The 22,397-nt window shown below is 37.5% G+C and overlaps 1 protein-coding gene across 3 annotated transcripts; it reads right to left on the bottom strand.

Moving 5' to 3' along the window:
- Positions 1 to 222: 222 nt before the first annotated feature.
- TLR3 (toll like receptor 3) lies at positions 223 to 21,745 on the bottom strand. 3 transcript variants are annotated; one of them, XM_034647622.1, is made up of 8 exons: positions 21,648 to 21,745; positions 18,541 to 18,663; positions 16,977 to 17,149; positions 9,464 to 10,106; positions 7,554 to 7,745; positions 3,281 to 5,133; positions 2,884 to 3,052; positions 223 to 954 (listed from the first exon to the last, which is right to left on the bottom strand). In XM_034647622.1, the coding sequence occupies exons 4-8, from the start codon at positions 9,905 to 9,907 to the stop codon at positions 940 to 942; spliced, it is 2,673 nt and encodes an 890-aa protein (XP_034503513.1). In that variant the 5' UTR covers positions 9,908 to 10,106; positions 16,977 to 17,149; positions 18,541 to 18,663; positions 21,648 to 21,745; the 3' UTR covers positions 223 to 939. The 3 variants fall into 3 exon arrangements, with proteins under 3 accessions (XP_034503513.1, XP_011228383.1, XP_034503512.1); XM_034647621.1 differs by lacking the exon at positions 223 to 954 and adding an exon at positions 1,255 to 2,058; XM_011230081.3 differs by lacking the exon at positions 223 to 954 and having other exon boundaries at positions 1,254 to 3,052.
- Between the last annotated feature and the right edge of the window lie 652 nt (positions 21,746 to 22,397).

Raw genomic sequence — 22,397 nt, 5'->3', positions numbered from 1 at the left:
TGTTGTTAACGCCTGGCTAGAGGGGTAAACAAGCTTAACTTGACAATGGCAAGCCCTCCGGTATCTTGTGAATCTTCTTTAACATATGAAAGTACTTTCTCAGCCTCCCTGTTTCCTTACCTCCCCCCAACCCCATAGTATATAATCAGCCACCCTCACAACCCCTGTGCAGCAGCTCTTTCTGCCCACGGGTCCTGTCCCCGTGCTTTAATGAACCACCAATTTTGCGCCAAAGACGCCTCAAGAGTTCTTTCCTGGTCGTCGGCTCCGGACTCCACCCCACTGAACCTCACCTGTATCCCACAACCTCATCACAATGATTCTTAGTAAAAACTTACGGAGCTGTGCAATCATTACCACATTCCAATTTTAGACTATTTTCATCATCCCAGAATCTCTTGCACCGCTTACAGTTACCCGCCGTTCCCATCCCTAGCTCCAGACAGCCACCGGTCTGCTTCCGCCTCTACCGGCTGCAAGAGGTAATTTCTCGGCTCTTCACAGGGGAGCATCTTTCCATTTTCCAATGGCCACCATCACCTACTACTGAGTTCCCTTTATAAATAACCGAAGGTAGACAGTTGAAGAATTAGACATTGTTAAATAAATGTCATTGAAAGCCCCCCTCCTCGCTAACAAATTGATAGCATTTATTTCTTATTACAATCAAAAAGGTGTCATTTTTAGGTAAAATCTAAATTCCTAGGTTGGTTTTAAACTCAATGTTGATTCAGCTGGAATTTGTTTTGAAAGTGAAAAACAGGAAGAAGGTGGAGTAAACAGATAACATGATGGCACCTTGAGAGCATTCAAACAAGTCACTTCACTCTTGGAAATTAAATAGGTCAGACAAACATCCTTTTCTGCACTTCCCTTGTTTTGAACCCCAGGGATGAGGACTCCTCCTGAGAACAATTATAAAGGACAGCTTGCAGAAGTTCAGGATGTTTCTTCCTGTGTAAGTCAAACACAAGTCAAGCCTTATACCTTTTATTAGCTTAACTTACATTCAGTTAATGGGTTAATCTCCTGTGCATCTTCTCAAATATTCAGCAACTTCAAAAAATTACATTTGAACTCAATTTAAATTGTGGCCATTTGACCAACTATCTTTTAAGCAAATAAATAAGAGAATGAAAGCCTTTTCACAAACTGATGGAACATTAATTCATAATAAAAATTCACTTAGAAATATTTTAAAAATTGAGACNTCTCCCACTCCCCTGCTTGTGTTCCCTCTCTCACTGGCTGTCTCTATCTCTGTCGAATAAAGAAATAAAATCTTTAAAAAAAAAAAAAAAGAAATATTTTAATGAAATTGAGAACACTGACACATAGATAACATATAAAGCACATCAAGAAAAATAGTAATTGTGAATTTTATTTTGGCATCATAAAAGTTTAATCTAATTAAATTATTTATTTACTTATTTGTTTATGATGCCAAAATAAAATTATTTCACAGGCAGAAACATATTTTAACAAAAAGAGCTATAAAACAAGTGTCTCGTGTACAAGGGTGATGTCTAAAGGGAAAGTGAAAGAGTGCTCCGCACATTCACATTGTTGAAACACTGCAGACTCTTCCAGAACCAGCAACACAGCGGATATTACTTCTTTCAGGATTCTGTGAGCTTAGCCCTGAGAATCCTGAACTATTTAAAGTTCCAAAATGCAACACCTCAAATGCTCCCTAAATTTAGCAAACAGGTGTTTCTAATATGGAAATTAACTCAGCTTATCATTTCAACCCTCTCTTATATTTGAATACCAGAACTATAAAGGTTTTAAAGAGCTGTTCTTGTCTATTTCCAATCATTCTTTTCAGTGTAAGACAAAAATAAAATTTAAATTAATAGTCTTTCTAGAGAAGGACTAACATGTACATAGCATATTATTTCATGACATGATAATCTATTTCATGTGAATGCATTATACCATAGTCATCATTAATTATATGGGATTATTTAAGGTTTTGTTTATCACCATAATCTTCAAGATCAGGAGTCAAAGAATCCCAGTGGGACCAAATGATTTGACCAGAGCCATCTCCTGAGTCTGTGATTAAGAGAAAAGAATATTTTATTTCCACAAAACCGATCTACTAACTAACCTTCAGGAAGCAAGCCTTTCTGTAATCTTTTTTTTTTTTTCTTTTTGGTAATACTTTTAAGTGAGAGAATTATTTCTTCTAACACCTATAGCAGAAACCCGAATATCAGGAAAGTATTTATTAAAATATGTATTTTACTAAGTAATCAAAATGAACCGCAAATGTTTTCTGACCATGAATCTGTATATTAAAATGGGATTTAACACTTAACAAAATCAACAGTGAGACAGGCACCACTAAAATAAAAGCTTTCCAATTGAAAAAATACTATACCTAAACTTTTAAAAACTGGGGTATGTATTTTACTCTTTTACAGTTGAAATGGCATTGTATCTACTAAAACAATTATCTCTTATTCTACTCTGAGTGCATCCAAAAAAACCCAAATATAATTATCAGAAATCTTCCCATAATTCTAACTTTTCTTTAAATGAGGAATATTTAAAAACTTTCTTAAGTTGTCATAGACCTCAGTAACCAACTGTAAATTCATTTGTAGAAGATATTCTTATATGTTTATTTTGGGTCCAATTAACCCAGCTGGTAATAAAAGGTCTGCAATAGAGAGATAAAAGAGATAGAATTGTGGGACAATACTCTCTAAATATGAATAAAGAAATTTACATTATTTTCAAATAAAGCCTAAATTGACTACAAAACTTTTTAAGTTGGGAATGTTACTCCTCTGTTACCTTAGTCTTGAAATAAATTTAATGTATTGAATTTCTGGATCCAAGCGCTACTTGCAATTTATGATGAAAGGCATTTACCCGTTCTTTCTGAACTGGCCAGTTCAAGATGCAGTGAGATTTAAACATCCCTCTTCGCAAACAGAGTGCATGGTTCAGTTTATAATCTGGGATCTCCTCAAGAAAGATCAATATAATGGAATCCAGATTTTGTTCAATAGCTTGTTGAACTGCTTGGTGCACCTTGAATCTAGGGGAAAAAAATCATTGAAATACTTTATTGATCAGTATATAGTTTTTAACAGCCAAAAGCTCTCACATCCTCCTTAAATTTGTTTTTATCTGTCCCTGATAATCAGGTTACTTTTTAAGAAACTTATCTTTAAAATTCTTTGAGTTGTGAGTCATAATGTAAGTAATATTTAAAAGCTCAATCAAAAAATAAGTACACACATAAAATTTCACAACGTTCACCTACCTTTTGCATAATGGATCTTTTAATAGGTTCTGTGTTATAACAAAGATAGTTTTTCTGCTCCTCTTGATGCTATTAACAATTGATTCAAGTTCAAGGACACCTGCCTCAAAGTCCCTCTCTTCGAGACAAAATTTGAGAGTTTGATCTTTTTCTTCCATTGGAAAGAAGTGTTCCCAGACCCAATCCTTATCTTTATAGGCATGAATTATATAAGCTGCATATTCAAACTGCTCTGGCTGTCTGTCTATTTCTTTGAAACCAAGAATTCGATGCACTAAAACATTCCAATAAAAAGATATCCTCCAGCCTTCAAAATGGATGAGCAGTACGATAAAGATAAAAATCAACGAGACACTGGTATTTATTATGAAGAAGAGTTCAAAGGGAGCACTGTCTTTGCAGGGTGATACATCAAAGAGCATCACGGGGAAGCCATGATATTGAGGTGGGGTATTGCAGAGGTAATGGCTTGATAGTTCAGAGATGCTGGTATGGGTCCTGTTAATCCAATTAACAAACCAGGCAATACTTTCACAGGTACAATCAAATGGATTAAAGCTCATATCTAAATTACTCAGGCTCCTGAAGGCTGGCCCAAAAACATTCTTCTGAACTGATGTTATGAGATTCTTCTGAAGGTTCAATGACTTTAGAGATGTCTGATCATCAAAGACAGATGGTGGAAATACGTTTAAATTATTCAATCCTAGATCAATGCTCTTTAATTCAAATAAGTCCTTGAACACCTCTGCTGGGATCTCATCAAATCCATTAGACTCTAAGTTAAGAATGTGGAGGTGAGAAAGACCCTTTAGAAAATGAACAGGACCACCAGGGTTTGCATGTTTCCATAGCCTTGCTAAGTTGTTATGCTGCAAATCGAGAATTTCTAGCTTCTCAAGACCCTCCAACAGTTCAGCATTTATGTTGGCTATGTTGTTGTTGCTTAGATCCAGAAGAGTCAAGTTCCGAAGAGGATGAAAAGGTGAAGGGGAGCTGTCCACATTTCGAAGGGCCACTCTTCGGAGCATCAGTCGTCGGAGGCTAGGAACCAAGGCAAAAGAGCTGCTGGTCAGTTGTAGGCATTTGTTGTAGGAAAGGTAGATTTCAACAATATTTTCTAGACCTCTCCATTCTTGGCCCGTGAGTTCTTGCCCGATTTCATTAAGGCCAAGGTCGAGTACCTGTAGGTGGCTCAACCAAGAAAAGGCACCGCTCTCTATTTTTGAGATTTTGTTTTTGGTTAGATTGAGTGTGACTAAAGGAGACTGAGCAAGGGACAAAAACGTTTCATTGGTTAAAGTTCGCAAACTTGCGAAGGAGTTGGAGAGACTTAAGTGTTTCAGCTTTATCAGTCCCGTGAACATATTGCTGTTTATGCCTGGAAAGTTGTTGTCTTCCATGTTAAGATACTCCAAACATTTTAGCCACTGAAAGGAAAAATCATCAATCTTGGGATGCGAAGCAAGGGAAATGCTTTGTTTAGCAAAAGAGCGTCGCAAATCCAGGTATCTCACATTGAGAAGCCCATAAAAGGAGTGAGAAAACAAATGCTCTATATTATTATACTCCAGGAAGAAATATTCTAGATGTGGAAGCCAAGCAAGGGACTCATTCTCAATCACATTTAAGTTATTGTGGGAAAGATCGAGCATGGTGAGATTTGTGTGGTTTAGTCCAACAAAAGTCATATTGCTTGTTCTGTACAGCTGGGTGTTGCTCAAGGATAGATTCTGAATGCTTGTGTTTGACAGTTCCACGCAAAGCTTCTCTGTGAGGCTGGGGGTCAGTTGAGCGTTGTTCAGAGAGAGGCCAAATAATTTTCCGATTGCATGAAAACATCCTGGAGAGAACTAAAGGTAGAGGGGAAAGGAGGTTAATAACCAAAACACAGTGGCATCTGCATTACTCTTGAAAAGCGTAAACAATTCTTTACTCAGTCCCTTTCCCCTTCACCATCTTCTCTGCATGTCCTCCCCACCCCTCCACTGCACAGCTCCTCACTCTGTGCCTGCAACAGCCACCTCCCGTTCCAGCCCCTTACCTTTCCTGGCCACTGCTTATCTTCCACCCAGCATTTGAGTGCCTCCTCTTCAGGGGGGTCTTCCCTGACCTCCAAGTCTAGGTTAGGCCCCTGGTGCCTTTACTTGATCAGACTGAGTATAATTGTAATTAATAAGCTATTTGTAGAGTCACCACTGGGGCGGATCCTGTTTCTGCCTTGATGACCACTGCTCTCAATGAACACATGAAATGAATGGGTGGATTGTATTACGAAACAGTGACTCACACTTGCCCTTCTGTGACTCTGAGTCCAGCCTTGCTCTTTGTCTTTCCGTATGGTTTTCTCCTGACTTTACTTCATGATAGTGCCTCCAGCTCCCTTCTGCTCTGTCCTCACTCCCTCACCAGAAGCCTTGGCTGCTGTGGGATTCAGCACCAGAACGAGAGAACAGAAAGCAGGAGAGAAGGTATCCAGAGAGGGGAGCAGCCAGTCCTGGGCGGTGGTTCAACACCAGGAGAGCAAAGAGGTTCCGACTCCTACCATGTGAGATGTTAGGGCTAATGGAGGAAAAGGCAAAAATGGAGAAGAAAGTGTACTTTACCCTAAGTAAAGCGAATTGGACTCCGAAGCAGGAAATTGTTTAATTAGGATGAACTTACATGATAGCACTATTTTACAGTAATCAAAATTGAGTTTTTGAATAATTCCTCATGATATGGAGAATGTTCATGATATGATATTACTTTTAAATGGCAGGACACACTGTCGCCTCAGGGAGGCAATACGGAACAGCCGTCAAGAGCATGGGCTCTACCACTGCCAGAAACCCAGTTCCATCACCAGATAATCACTTGTGAGACCTTGGGCACGTTCTTCAACCTTTCCTCGTCTCAACTTACCCTTGTGTAAAATGATAAGAATAAGTTAGTTACAGGATTATGTAAAAAAAAATAGATAGATGTATATAGAACTTCTCACAGTGCCTGACACACCGTGTATTTTGAATTTGTAGTCTGAATTTCACCTGCTGTTGTTTTTTTCTTATTATCACTTGGAGAAAAGTTGGAGATAAAAATACCCAAAAGCTAACATTGGCTGTCTCTGGACGATGGGCTTTGGATGAATTTTATCTTCCCCCACCCTCATCACTTACATATTTTATAAAACTTCTACAATAAATGTTCTAAATAAAAAATGCTGTTGAAAACTTAGCATGAAAATTGCATAAAATGTTCATTTGTTGTTTGTTTATATTTTATTATCTTAGGACCAAGACACAGTCTATTTTTATTCTGAAAATTAACACAGCTTTTAAAAATCTGACTTAGGGGGCGCCTGGGTGGCACAGCGGTTAAGCGCCTGCCTTCAGCTCAGGGCGTGATCCCGGCGTTACGGGATCGAGCCCCACATCAGGCTCCTCCGCTGGGAGCCTGCTTCTTCCTCTCCCACTCCCCCTGCTGTGTTCCCTCTCTCGCTGGCTGTCTCTATCTCTGTTAAATAAATAAATAAAAAATCTTAAAAAAAAAATAAAAATAAAAATCTGACTTAGCTTCTAATTTCCAATATTCTTATTGTCAGCCTGTAAAGGAATGAAATACAGACATACCTGCATATGAAAGTAGTTAATGAACGGGATATCATGGATCCCAAGAGAAGGTTACTGAGGTGTGTTCCATTATAAGAGGGTTTTTGTAATACAGTGCTAGTTGTCATTTATGCAGCACTTACATGCCAGACACTGCTGAATTCTTTACCTTATAGCCTGTGACGTCGTGTTATTATCATGCCAGTTTTACAGCTGGGGAACTGAGGCATAAAGAACCTGAATAACGTGCCTGGTTACCCAATTACTAGGAGAGAAAACCCAGCTTCGGAGTAGCTAACCCGCGTCTAAAGCCCGTGCTCCTGACTCTCCTGCGATTGTAATTCTTTCAGAGATTTTGTGGGATAAACAGTATTGTTTCAACTTTACAAGTGAGGAAACTAAGACCCAGAGAGCTTAAGTAGGTTCCCCAAGGTCCAAGTCCTGGCCTGTCATCGGAACAGGGATTTTAACCCACTTCTGTAGACAGCAGAGCCCCAGCTCCTAATTGCTACCAGGCTCTCCCTTTTGTGGGGATGATCTCAATGGCCCCAAGCAGGAAGTATGAAGGATTTCTGGAAGACAGGGCTACAATTATCACCCCTTTCTCTAGGGAAACTTTAGACACAGTTAGGGACTGCCCACACTGAAAGGTAGAACACAAAATTATTTTACCTTATTCTTACCTCTTTAATTGGATTTGATGACAACTCTAATTTTTTTAAAGAAGAATTACCAAGGAAATCAAGTTCTTCAGGTCTCAGTATATTAATTTTATTATTTGAAAACAGAAGCTCTTGGAGATTTTCCAGTTGGAGCTGACTTCCTAATTTAGTAGATGATAAACCATTATGAGATAGGTCTAATTTGATTAAATTCTGAGAAAGAAAAAAGATGTATGGAAGTTAGTCTTGCCTCCAAAAATAGTTCCTTTAAATGTACCTGAATCTTAGAAATAACTTAGAAATAACAGCAAAAATGTCACCTCTCTATTATTCTATAGAAAACTGACAGTAGGAGTAATGAAAAACCTTTGTTGTGATTGAAAATACCATTGTTCAAAGGGTTTTGTTTCTTACTTCAAGAATCACTTAAAAAAAGAATCATTTTATTTCTCTTACCAAAATAAAAGGACTTAAGCTTATTTATTCAAGATATAAGGAGTATTCACAATAAGCATTTATTTATACTAAGTGTTTCTTTATGATATAAGGAATATTCATGTGGCTTAACCAATAGAGTGTCTTGCGTCAGCCTTGAAACTAAACAACAGAAAAAAGGAGAAAAAACTGTCTTCTTAAAGAAGTGTGAGCAGAACTTTGCTGTNGTTTCTTTATGATATAAGGAATATTCATGTGGCTTAACCAATAGAGTGTCTTGCGTCAACCTTGAAACTAAACAACAGAAAAAAGGAGAAAAAACTGTCTTCTTAAAGAAGTGTGAGCAGAACTTTGCTGTCCATGAAATCCTAAGAAGATTTTTTATTGAGAAAGATTGAGAGTTACGTAAATTTTGCATCATGGCTAGTACAGAATATTCATTTTTTGTTTGTTTTGTCAGTGCTATGGGACATTTTACCACCCTAGTGCTACTGTTTTAACACATAAACTTCCACTCGAGTTAAAGGTAATGAAAAGCTGATATGTATTAGGGCAGAATTTTATGTAATGCGTACTAAAGAGAGTAAGACTTTTATTTATGTTTTAAAAATAAAACAACATTTTGCCAAGGATTACTCTAACCAGAATTTAAGGTCTTTGTGTCCAAAGATACTTCATCAAGTTCAGAATCTAAGGAGGCACAAGAAAGAATTTTCAAATCACTAGCAAGCAAATCATTTTATAAATATTTCTAAGCATATTTAGGTTTGTACACTCCTCTTGACATATGAGGTCAAAGAATGCCAGATTTTCTAGGTCCATAAAATGAAGAAAACAAAGAGTTTTAAAAATGGCTTTGCTGTAAGAAAAGTACTTTATAATTGTCTCAGATTGAGAGACAATAACATACATTTTCACAGATGCAAAATTCAAGCAAAGTACTGAAAAAAAAGATGGTGGCCATTGGTAAAGCAATATTGTGAAGAGATTTCCTAAATCAAGAGTATGTAATTTTTAATTGAACAATTTGCTTTAGCATCCATCAATTTGTTAACTTCATTTAAGTCAGAATTTGGATATGGCATTTTTGTATTACTTCAGTTACTAAATCAGCAGCATTGAGAGTCTTATTTGCTGTGCTCCTCATGGTACATTCTGGTTCTTTTCTTGTTATGACAGACCATATTCTTCTTTGATCTCTACCTCTTGTATCTAAGTTGAATTTTTAATGAGAGCAAACAAGAGAGGCAAAGTTCCTTAAAACTAAGACTGAAATTGATTTAAGATGCTATTTTCCCTTTTGAAAACATTTTCAAACATAAATGGTCATACTTGTATGTGGGGTCCCCCTCTTCCCACTTTGGTAAGACTGATTTTCTTATTCTTCCCCCTTGATATTTAGATACAAAATCTAAAGATTCATAAGTGACTTGAAAACTTGACGTGAGGTAACATATTTTTAACATCTTATATGGAGATGAAACTTCTGATCTTACCTTCAGGTTTTGAAAGGGATTATTTTGAATATCCTTGATTGAATTGGACATTAGATGGAGTTCAGTCAAATTCATACAGAAGACAAAAGTTTGATCTGAAAGATGAGATAGCTCATTGTGTTGGAGGTTCAAAATTTCCAACAGGGGGAGTTTTTGGCACAATTCTGGTTCCAGTTTTGAGATGCTGTTAAATCCTGCATCCAAGATAGTAAGTTGGCTATATCTTGTAAAATTGGCAGGTGGTAATCTTCTGAGCTGATTATGGGTGAGATTCAACACTGTTATGTTTGCTGGGAGGTCATCGGGCACTTGAGTCAACTTCAGATGACTGCAGTCAGCTCTTTCGTGTGTAACAACACATTTATTGGTAGAGGATGTACACAGTATCCAAAAGGGCAACAGTCCCAAAAAGAAGTAGATATGAAAAGGTAAACTCTGGTTCATGATTCTCCCCTCTAAAAGAAACGTAAAGAAGTAAGAGACAGGGGCGCCTGGGTAGCGCAGTCGTTAAGCGTCTGCCTTCGGCTCAGGGCGTGATCCCGGCGTTCTGGGATCGAGTCCCACATCAGGCTCCTCCGCTGAGAGCCTGCTTCTTCCTCTCCCACTCCCCCTGCTTGTGTTCCCTCTCTCGCTCGCTGTCTCTCTGTCAAATAAATAAATAAAATCTTTTAAAAAAAAAAAGAAGTAAGAGACAATATTAGTAACATAGGCTTTCATAGGCATTGGTATATTCTTTGTAAAAAAAGATAACCAAATGTGACTATGTACGATCTTTTTACTCACAACTTCTATGCTATACAAGTATGTGGTATACAAGCAATACATCAAATGGAAATAATTCAAATAGCACAGAAAAGTAAAAAAAAATGGAGCATACAAACTCCCTCTTCACTCTTCACCTCCACCCCAGTTTCAAAGCAATGTCTTGTTGAAAGAAGTGCAGTATGTGATTTCGTTTCTATAACACCAAGATCAATTACCTTCTTAATCATACTCTTGGGTAAATGGCTAGTTTGGAGGGATATGTCTGACACCTGCTATTTGGTTAGCATCTTGGAATCCATTCCACCATATTCCTGGGTTAATGCCACTATCATGGATTTCAGTACCTTCTTTCTTGAAATATTTTTGACTAAAGTATCTCCTTTAGTACCTCTTCCCCCACTTTCCCCAAAATATTTATAGGAGGTTTTATCTTCCAAGTTCTTGAATATCTGTTTTCGTTCTTCTGTTATATGAGTTTGACATGTAGGCTATCTGAGGTTCAGAATACTTTTTATGCAAAATCATGAAGGCATTATTCCATTGTCTTCTAATATCCATTGCTGCTAAAAAGAAATCATGCCCACCTGGTTTTCTTTCCTTTATATAAAGGATACCTTTATCTTATTCTGTTTTTTCTTTGGAAGTATCTTTTCTTTATTCTTGGTAATGTAAAATTTCCGAAGGATATTTCATGCTAAATCTTTCCTCTAAAACGTAGCTATAAACTCTAAGCCATTTTCAATCTGAAGACTCATGTCTTCCTTCAATTTTTAGATTTCTTTTTCTATTATTATTTGGATTATTTCCATTCTTTCTTTCCCTGTATTCTCTCCTTTGGAGCCACTTTTAGGTAAACGCTGGCCCTTCTGTGTGATCTCATCTAAAGTTCCCTTTTAGAGGCACCTGGGTAGCTAGTTGGTTAAGCATCTAACTCTTGGTTTTGGCTCAGGTCTTGATCTCAGGGTTCTGGGATCCAGCCTTGTGTCGGGCTCTGTGCTCAGCGGGGAGTCTGTTTAAGGATTCTCTCGCTCTTCTCCTCCCCACCACTTGCATTCTTGCTCTCCATCTCTCTCTAAAATAAATAAATCTTAAAAAAAAATAAAGTTTCCTTTTACAGTCCACCTTTTTATCTTTTTATTCTGTATTTCTAAATATAAGCTCAGCTTTTTGTATCAGGATTTGTATTATATATACTTCTTAAATTTTAGTAATTATATTTTAAATACATACAGAACAGTATACAAATCATGAATGTACAGGTTGCTGAACTTTCATCAAGAGCATGTCAGTGCATTTACCACTCGTAGCAGGAAATAGAGCACGATGAGCCCCCAGAAACCTGCCTCATGCTCCTGGCCAGCCACCGCCTCCTCCTTCCCTAGACAAGCGCTTCATTATGTCACGCACAAAAAGATTAAGTTTACTTGCTTTTGTATTACATGTTAATGGAATTCTGCACTATGTATCATTGTATGCCTTCTTTTTAAACTCCATTTAGGTTTGTGGGATTGATCCACATCTTGTCCTATAGCAGCACTTGCTCATTTCCGTTCATACAGAATATGGCTCTACCACAGCTGATTTTTACTAGCATTTTTTAAATTATATTATGTTAGTCACCATACAGTACATCCCTGGTTCCTGATGCAAAGTTCTATGATTCATTAGTTGCATATAACACCCAGTGCACCATGCAATACATGCCCTCCTTACTACCCATCACCAGTCTATCCGATTCTCCCACCCCCCTCCCCTCTGAAGCCCTCAGTTTGTTTCCCAGAGTCCATAGTCTCTCATGCTTCATTCCCCTTTCTGTTTACCCCCCTTTCTTTATCCCTTTCTTCCCCTACCGATCATCCTAGTTCTTATGTTCCATAGATGAGAGAAACCATATGATAATTGTCTTTCTCTGCTTGACTTATTTCACTTAGCATTATCTCCTCCAGTGCCGTCCATGTCGCAGCAAATGTTGAGAAATTGTTTACTAGCATTTTTAATGAAAAGTCCTAAACAACAGCACAATTCACAGAATTTTACAGTGAACACTCTTCTGTTATCATATATCTACTCATCTATCCATCCTCTACCCACCAGTTCCCCAAAGTATACGGCAACATCAGTGCCTGTATCTCTAAAAGATTGTACATTGCTACTTTCAGTTCAATATTTGTGAAGAGTTTTTTCTTTTGATATAAAAGTTGCATACAATGACATGCACAAACCTTTAGGGTATATTCTCTGATTTCTGACACCTGTATGCACCTGTGTAACCCAAACCCTAAAGAGCCCCCCCATCCCCTTCCAGTTCATTCTAATCCCTGTCTCCCAGAGACCATCACAGCTCCGACTTTTTTCTACTACAGTGTTGTGTGATTTGTAACTTCCTATCAGGGGATCATAGTCACTCTCTTAAATAAGGCTTCTTTTGCTCAAATGGTATTTTTGAAGTTCCTCCCTATTGCATGTTTGGGGAGGTTTTTTTTTTTTTTAACTAAATAGTATTCTTTTAACTAAATGGTATTCCATTGTATAAATATATCATATTTCATCCATGCTGATATTTTAGACACATAGATTGTGTGAAGTTTTTCACTATTATGAATTAAGTTACTATGAACATATTTGTACATGTTTTTATGGACATATATACTTGATTTCTTTAGGGGTAATTTTTATTTTATTTTATTTTTAAGTTATTTATTTATTTATGTATTTGACAGAGAGAGAGACAGCCAGAGAGAGAGGGAACACAAGCAGGGGGAGTGGGAGAGGAAGAAGCAGGCTCCCAGGGGAGGAGCCCGATATGGGGCTCAATCCCAGGACTCTGAGATCACGCCCTGAGCCAAAGGCATAGACGCTTAACGACTGAGACACCCAGGCGCCCCTCTTTGGGGTAATTACTCATGATTGGAATTGTTGGGCATNAAGGGGAGGAGCCCGATATGGGGCTCAATCCCAGGACTCTGAGATCACGCCCTGAGCCAAAGGCACAGACGCTTAACGACTGAGACACCCAGGCGCCCCTCTTTGGGGTAATTACTCATGATTGGAATTGTTGGGCATTTGGTAAGGTAGAGTATAGTTACTTTTATAAGAAACTGCCAGATCTTTTAGAAAAGTTTGTACCATTTTACACTCCCACCAACATCTTTACTAACATTTGGTACTATTAATTTTCAGTCATTCTGGTGAGTGTGTAGCAATACCTCATTATGGTTTTAATGTTCATTTCCTTGATGACTAATGACATTTAAAAATTTTTTATGTGCTTATTATCCATTTATATATCTTCACTTATATATTTGAATATTTCACTCATTTTTTAAATTGGGTTATTTCTTATTTATTATTGAATTCTTATTTATTATTGAGTTCTTTTTTTATGTACATATGTATCAGTCCATTGTCAGATTTAGACTTGTGAGTATTTTCTCCCATTTTGTGGGTTACCTATTCATTTTCCTAATGAATGATAATATCTTCATAAGTATGATCAAGTCTAATTTATCATTTTTTATTATTACTGCTTTCTGTGTCCTGCCTAAGAAACTTTGCCTACTCCCAAAGTATTCTTTTTTAAACAAAGATGTGTGGTTTTAGGTGTGAGGTTAAGGCCTGTGATCTCTCGTTAATAAAACATTGTGTGCGATGTGAGGGAGGAGTCAAGGTTCATTTTTTTCAGTTGCACACCCAGTTTGTCAGACTTTTTTTTCCCTTCCCCTACTTGATTGCTTCATTATCCTTCTTAAAAACAAAGTAAGTGTGGCTGATTTAAGTGTTGGTCTATATCTGGGCTCATCACTCTCTTACACGGAAATATTTGTCAGTTCTTACACCAACACCACATTGTTTTGGTTACTGTGGCCTTAGAGTAAACCTTGAATTCAGAAGTGTAAATCCTTTCCTTTGTTATTCTTTTCCTAGATTGCTTTTTCCATGCCATGGTTGATGGGAATTATCTGAAATAATTTTACTTATTATTTAATTAATTTTTCCACCTGACTAGAGTGTAAAGCTATAATAGTAGAGGACATGGTTCTCTTTACTCTGTACTGCTTTACCTGTGTCTAGAAAAATGACTAGAACATACAGAATATTGAATAAATACATGTTGAATGAATAGCTTTCCATGGGCAGTTAATCACCTCCATAAATGGTCACAACGTTATTTTGGTGGAATATGTATGTAACGCAGCAGTCTCTGGTATGATCATTTACCTAGTTTCACTTTCAGATATTTTAAAAAATCAAATACATCTTCAATGTATGGAGATAGATCAATAAAAATGATATTTAAATAAGTTAGGTTTTCCATAAGATCTAAAAGTCATGTTATAAGAGGAGTTCCAGATAAGTTTTAGAGAATAAAATCATTTTAGAGGATTAATTGTAGGAAAATAGAACTAGGGTGAGTATTTATAATTGTTCTAATCGGCTTTTAAAATATAGTGGTTTTACTTTTATTCTAATCTAGTTCTCAGAAACAGAAGAAAAGTTAGTTTCTATTAATTATTTTGTGGCCTTTATAACACTGGCACAAAGTATTGTTAAAGCCCTACACAATTTTTATAACGATAGGCTATGACAAAGATCACAGCCCAGGCCGGCTGGGGTACCCCTCACCAAATTGCTCACGTACATGAAAAATTTGGAGCTGGATACGACACATTCTGGAAATCAGGGGCCAACTCCCCAAACTTCACCGCTCTGAGATTCGCCCAAACCCCTCTTCCCTGTGCCACAAGTGCTCCTACTTCTATTTATCAACTCACACATCCAGTCCCTGCAATATATTTCCTTTCTCATCTGGGTGACATTTATCTCTTCTGGAAGGGCTGTAGATAGAGATCAGAATTACTGAAAAGCACTAATCTATTTACAAAGAATATCCCTGAAGGACTGAAAGACATTCCCAGATTTGAAAATACATTCATCACATGGAAAAGACTCACCAAATGGCAGGCAGGAAGAGTGAAAAAGGAAAATCCACAGAAAGAATCTTATGAAACATCAGAATTGTGGCTATTCACGAGAAAAAAAAATCCTAAAATCTTCAAAGGAGAACATATGATCAATTACTTCCAAAAGAAAAAGGTCCTGAATGATGGAAAACTTTTCATTAGCAACAGCAGCCACTAGAAAACAATAGTGACGAGCTTTCAAAATGATCAGGGGAGGGGCCTCTGGGTGGCTCAGTCGTCAAGCTCGGCTCAGGGTGTGATCCCGGCATTTGGGGATCGAGCCCCACATCAGGCTCCTCTGCTATGAGCCTGCTTTTCTTCCTCTCCCACTCCCCCTGCTTATGTTCCCTCTCTTGCTGGCTTTCTCTCTGTGTCAAATAAATAAATAAATAAATAAAATCTTTAAAATAAAAAAAAAATGATCAGGGGAAACAATTTTGAACCTAAAATTTCATTTCCGGCTGAACAACTCAAGATAAGGAGGAAAGCATTTTGAAATATGTAAAGATTCAGTAAGTTTATAAGTATGCAAACTGTATGAAAAAGTTATTCAGGAATTTGCTTCAGTGAAACAAATGAAAATACAGTTAGAGGATGAAACAGAAGGGAAAAAATTGCTATTGTGTGAAACAGAATAGAAAGCTAACAGGATGGAAAATACGACTCAGTGGGCCTTGCGATTTTAGAAAGGCCTTTCAGGGTGCATAGAATTACATGTGTCTGTCCAAGTGACAGAGAACGCTGCATCCTGATGAAGACACCGAGTCTAGAACCAGGCTACTTAGAGCTAACCACTATTTAGTTTGGCTTCTCCAGTTCGGTTTGTACGCCTCGCAGTATCCCCCACCCCATGAATGTACACTGATAACATCTAACTGCATACACACACCAACACACAATCCTATGGCGAAATTGGGAGGAAACTTCCGGAGCTGCTACGGCCCAAGGCTGACTGGGATTTCATCTGACTCGCCGACATTTGCCAGGGCTGCTTTCTGATCTTCCTATTGCATCTAAACGCCTTTCTACTTGTCACCTTCCTCCACTTTCCTTTATGAGGTCAAAGAAAGCCACTTTTGTACTCCCAGCAACACCTGAAGTGCTTTCTCCTTTTCAAGTGCATTATCATAAAGTGCCAGCTCCTGTCTCCTCTCCAGCCAACAAAACTGGGAAAAGGAGAGAAACTCTTTCAAGCTCACAGGGCTCTGTAACTTTAAGACAAAAATAGGATTTTATTTATTTATTTATTTATTTATTTATTTAATGATTTGATAAGAAAGCACACAAGAGCAGGGGGATGGGGAGGAGAGGGGAGGGGAGGCAGAGGGGCAGAGGGAAAAGCAGACTCCCCACTAAGCAAGGAGCCCCAATTGGGGCTTGATCCCAGAACCCTGGGATCATGACCTGAGCCGAAGGCAGACACTTAACCAATTGAGCCACCCAGGCGCCCCAAAGATAAGATTTTTTTAAAAGGCAATTGCAAAATGATATCCATAGATTTCCTAATGTGCTTTTCCAGGTCCAGAAATCCACAAAGGAACAAAATTTAATTACTGTATAAAGTATTTTATTGTGTTAATTATAAATTCTTGCTATTACATATACTGAGTTCTGATACGCTTCTCCCCACACTTTATCACCTCTCTTTCCTTCCATTCTCCTTGTTGATTCTGACTAGATTTCAAGCACCAGATCAAAGAAAGACCAAAGAATGCTAAAATCAACGTGCCGTCCCAGCTCTAGCCAACATGAGAGATCCTATCCCAGTAATAACGTTAAATATATACCTTCATTTGCTCTGATCACAGCTGACCATTCCTTTTTTCATTAGTCCAAATCCAGTCGTTTTCACCAGGGAGGCATGGCAGATTTGCTGCAATCTTGAAAGTGAAACTAAAGAAGAAAAGGAAAAAAAAAAAAAAAAAAAAAAGCAAAGCAAGCTTCTTATAGTTCTTGGATTCTAAGAAGGGAAAAGAGAAAAAAGCACAATATCAGCGAGAGAATATTAAATTGCTTCCTAAAAATGTCTTGCTTTTCTGCTTCGGGTACAGTCCCTTGGGTTTCATTAAAAGGGTCACAGATTTAGCAACTGAGAAGTTGAAAAAGTGGGACCTCCCTTGGCTTGGGCAGGGCTAATACTCTAGAGGTTAGCAGACACCTGAGAGCGAATTCCTCTCTTTTTTTTCCCAAAGACTGACGCAAAACTGTCAGAACCTAGTAGACTGTGGTCACAGTGAGAAAAAACCTCAATCCCTAATCAAAGCTAAATACTTTCACTTCCCTTATCTTCTCAACAAGGCAGAAAGATAAGTCATGCAAGTTAACCTTTTGATCCAAGAAGACACCTAGTTCACAACAGAGAAACTGCGGGCTTCTGCAAAGCCAAAAGCCAGTCCTAACTGCTCCAGTTTCCACAGTTAGAGCCTGTTAGGGAGCAAACAGATGTGCCCAGAGAAGTCCAGATTCACCGGTTAGTTCTCAATAAACTTTACTGAGTAGTTAAAGGAGTGTGCTCGTCAGGAAAAGAACATATTTCTCATTATTGATATAAGAGAATATAATGTTACTAACTATATTATTATACAGTAAAATATAATACTTAGAAGGAATAGTAGAGATCACGTAATTCAACTCCCTTGTTTGAGAAATGAGGAAACAGCATGGTGAGGAATTTGCCTAAGGATTACCATAATGCTTTGTTATTCAGACAAGTATAGTAATAAAACAGCTTGGAACAGTTAAAGCATGTCTCTAGCTTGACTCGATTGCAGAACTGAAGGCAAGAAAATAGGTCTGTATCATGATGCAAAATGTCTTCCATTGGCCTCAGCCTTAGTTGGACCACCTTGTGGTCACTGGGCTCATGGTCATGGTTTTCTGATTTTTCATTTATCCCATCTGTAATATAATACCATAAGCAAACAACTGTCCTGCGTAAATGATCGTCCCTTACATCTACCCATTGTGATATGCAGTAAAACATTAATAGTATTCAAAGGTTTCTTCTCTGTGAGTTCCCTGAAGCAAAACAGGGAACTGTTTTCTTTGTATTTTAACTCTCCAGACGCTCTTCCATGGCAGGCTGGTACTTTGGCCTCCAGTGAACCAGGCTCCTCTTCAGTATTCAGACTTTTGCATTACTTTTTCTCACATCAACGCTGGGCTTGGCCATGTGACTAGAGTTGGCCAATTGGATATTATTAAGCATGAAGTGAGCCAAGACTTGATAAGCATTTGCACATTGGCAGTTATCCTCTTCCTTTCAGAGTGTGGTTTCTGTGTGGTGAGAAGCCCAACCTAGCCTTCTGCACATAGAGAACTGAGAGTCTGGCCAACAACTCTACTGAGCACCTGGGAGACAACCAGCCTCAGCTCGCTGTCCACGAGAAAGTCAGATTGGGAGGGATCTTCCAATCCCAGCTGAGTCACATGGAGAAGGTGCCACACGAAGCAGAGATGAGTTGTCCCCAGGTCCTGCCAAAATTATGGAAGAGTAAACATATAAATGACTGTTATTGTTTTAATCCACCCCCCAAATTTTGAGTATGTTATGTATCATTAGATAAATAAAACGCATTCCCTCTACAATCTGACACACCCATCTCTTATGCTTTAGGACTCCTGCATATTAGGTTTTCCATAATGTTGATTGAACTAATGAATGGCTTTTTCAAAATACTTTTTATTGATCATCTCATAATGTAACAGTTTACATCCAGATATTAATAGCCCTCAATTCTTGCTAGTTTCTGAATACATCACAGGTCAGTTTCTCTCCACATTCCTTAATTATGCATTAACTTATTTAGCTATTATGGTGGTAGGTGCTACAGTGACAAAGCTCGTTTTTCCCTTTTTAAGAGAATTAAATCAAAGTTGTGATATAGGTCCATAAATGTAAAATAACAAGTCCAGTATTTATTGGTATTTTGTAGTATGAGAGATCAGCCAATATCAGAATAAAAATGAAGCTGCATTATTCTGAAGGGAGCCAAGATCTATAGAATTCTAGAAGCCGAAGTCCCTTAAGTTTGCTAAGTTTTTACTGACTTTACTAAAATTTATGTATTTTATAGTTTCCTCCTTCAACTTGAGTGAGTACTTGAGAGTCTGAAAGAGTCTGAGAGAACGGTTTGAAAAAACAGCAAATTTCAGACTCTGGCAGTTATAAGCTGAAAATAATTAGTAATTGACTATTCACAAATCTATGGAACTAAAGACCCTCTGTCTTTCTCTGCCTGCTCCTAATAATAATTCTTAATAATTAGGCATTGTTTTTAAAGGACAATTACAACCTTTTTAGTGCTAGGCAAAGAATTTTTTGATGATTGAAGACAATGTGTAATCACTAGGAAGTCTATTCACTTCTTCATAAGATTTGTAAAGGAAAGCTTAATTATGGTTTTCATCATCATCAACATCTATAAAACTAGACTACTGAAGGCTCTGTGAGACACTGCTTGCAATTTTCCATATAAATTAATTTAGACGTGAAGACTGCATCATTGTAATTTCTGACAACATATATATAGAGTTGAAATTGTGGGGAAAACAGGCTATGTGAAAAGACAGATTAATATAAGACAAAATAATTAAACTATTGCCAGAATCTAGGGGGTCCAAATAGAGAACTAATTATTGAGGAATATTTAAACTTGGGTCAGCACTGAATATCCAGTTGCAAGGGAGCTGTTGGATATTTAAGAGTCAATAGCATGCACAGGTTTGATTTAGCATGGTTCTTAAGAATTTCTGCAGTAATTTGGACTAAATCAGTCTTTCCTGTGTTAACAGGAAGCCAAAGTAAGGCTATACCTTTTCATCATTAAAACTTCTCATGGGTTTGTAATGTGATTGATGTACTATGGACCTCGATAAAGAGTTAAGTTTGCCTCAGAGCAGGCATTTAAAATTGTACTCACTGGTCTCCCTTCATAGCCGCCTTTTGGAAAGGACATGATCCTACTCTGTACCATCAGAAATTCTAGCAGGCATTTCTTTCTCTTTTTTTGGTTTCTGAACTCTTTCTCTAATGTAAAGGTACAGTTCCTCTTACCAGTGTCATTTCCATTTCTGCTCATTGACTTCAGCTATTTTAAATTAAGCTCATCCAGACAACAAATTCAGCAAGAACTTCAACAAGGGAGGAAATAACACTATGTCTTCCCCACTACTTTAACATGTACTGAACAAAATTAAACTTGAACTTCCCTTCTGAAAAAGGAAATCAACATCTGACACATGGAACTTCTGGTTTAACCTAAACTTAATTATTTAGTAATTTTTCAAGGTAGTTGAAAAGCGGTGCTATCTTTCAGTCGCTTATAAATCTCTGAAATCTGCATTAGTACGAATGCGGTCTCACTCTCCTTTATTGACAGTCCCATGATATGGCTAAGGGCTCTTCAAACCCTGTGCCTTGAACTTAACATTCATGTATTAAGATAAAAAATAAAATTCTAGACCCAACTTCATTTTCATTCTACACTTTAAACATCTTAATTAAATTTGATAACCTGTTGTCCCCTGGGCATCTAAAGAATGAAGACATAAATGGTACACAAAGCAAATCACACTTAACACAAGGAAGTTCAAAGTATCAAAAGCAACTAATAACTTACCATAATCATATTGAACTGGTCATTGGTGAGAACTAATGCTCATATAATTGATCTCCATTTTATAATGCAAAATTTGAATCAACAGGGAAAATTAAAAAGAAAGCGCAGAGTTGAAAAGGCTGGGCAATTGTTTTTGACCACACTTCTTGATTTCCACCTAAGAGGAAGCTTAATCTGTTTCATGAGATGGTTTATAATAAGAATATGGGAACTGGTACTTAAAAAGTAAGAAGTAAAAGTGGAAGAAAGGTGGGGCAAGGAAAAGTTTCCTGTGATGAAGTTATGGAGCTAAAATACATAAACCTAACAAAGTTCAGAAAGCTCCAATACAGAGTCTACAACTTATATAAAATACTAGTCTTATTCTCTACTTTATCTAGAAATAAGCCAATATAAGAGTTGAATATACACTTAACATCATCAAAAGAAATGGTGACATTTCTTTTTCTTTAAATTACCTGTATGTGTTGTTTGTTCAAATTGCCACTTAGTTTTCATATTTTTATAACTGATTTACTGTAAGAGCTTTTTGGGATATTACAGAAATCAGCTTTCATCTAACTAAATTGTAAATTTTTTGCCTGATATACAGTTTAACTTTTCAAAGTGATTGCTTTAACTACACAAAATTTCCTCAAGGGTGTGATATCAGCAAAATGCCAAACTAGAAAGTTTCAATCCCTTACTCCATGAAAATATCAAAAAACAAGAAAGTGGCTGAATTAACCTTACAGTAGCTGTGAAAAACAGCCAAAGATCTACAGTAACCAAGTGAATTCCCAGTCAAGAAAAATTTACCTTAAAATTGATAGGAAATTTCATGGAAATTTTACTCACCATTTTCCTACTCCCTCCTGGCTCAGCAGTCTTCAACTAGAAGATAGAGCAGCCAAATTCCCAGTTGCAGATTAAACTTACTGGCAAGGTTCTACCCTTTCTGGGGGCTTCATAAAGGACTAGTTGTCTCATCTAACTTGAATCTCAGACTAGGGGGAAAGCAGTAGTCACTGTTTGTGAAAGCTTCAGGAAGATTACATATACAGAGGCCCTTGGGGCAAAAGATGACAGGTGGGGACATACAATAAACCATCTAGGTCCCTGGGGAGAAACTGGAATGAGACTCTTTGGGATATTAAGACATTCAAAAATAGCCATGTATATGGAGGAATTGAGAGAGCCACACACAAGTCCAGGCAAGAGGTATTCTCAGAAAAGACCTAAGTGGACCTTAAGCTTTCGTCTCAGGTTTATCCTTAAGCTCAGAACACACCCAGCCAACTGGTGAAGCACTGCACCAGTACAGGGCTGGTTTGCAAGGACTGGGAGAGGTTGCTATTTTTTTTCAAATGCCCAATTTTCAAATAAAAATCATAAGGCATACAAAGACACAAGAAAATATGGTCCATTCAAAGGAACGGTATAAATCTCCAGACATTCTCCTTGAGAAAGCACAGACATTGGATTTACTAAACAAAGACTTTAAACCAGTTTTTTAAAATATGTTCAAAGAGCTAAAGGAAGGGGAGGAGAGGAAGATGATGGCACAGGAGGACTCATCTCATCCCACAAACACAGCTAGATAACAAT

The sequence above is a fragment of the Ailuropoda melanoleuca genome, chromosome 18, assembly GCF_002007445.2.
Source record: "Ailuropoda melanoleuca isolate Jingjing chromosome 18, ASM200744v2, whole genome shotgun sequence".
Taxonomy (NCBI): Eukaryota; Metazoa; Chordata; class Mammalia; order Carnivora; family Ursidae; genus Ailuropoda; species Ailuropoda melanoleuca.
Note: the sequence above shows the minus strand (reverse complement) of the source record. Positions and strands in the feature narration are given on the sequence as shown.

Excerpts from the sequence above, each read along its gene's own strand:
- TLR3 (XM_011230081.3), bottom strand. The coding sequence starts at position 9,907 with ATGAACCAGAGTTTACCTTTTCATATCTACTTCTTTTTGGGACTGTTG. Across the intron at positions 7,746-9,463 it reads ATCCCTTTCAAAACCTGAAG|AATTTAATCAAATTAGACCT; the intron begins GTAAGATCAGAA and ends TTTCTTTCTCAG. Across the intron at positions 5,134-7,553 it reads CATCAAATCCAATTAAAGAG|TTCTCTCCAGGATGTTTTCA; the intron begins GTAAGAATAAGG and ends CTCTACCTTTAG.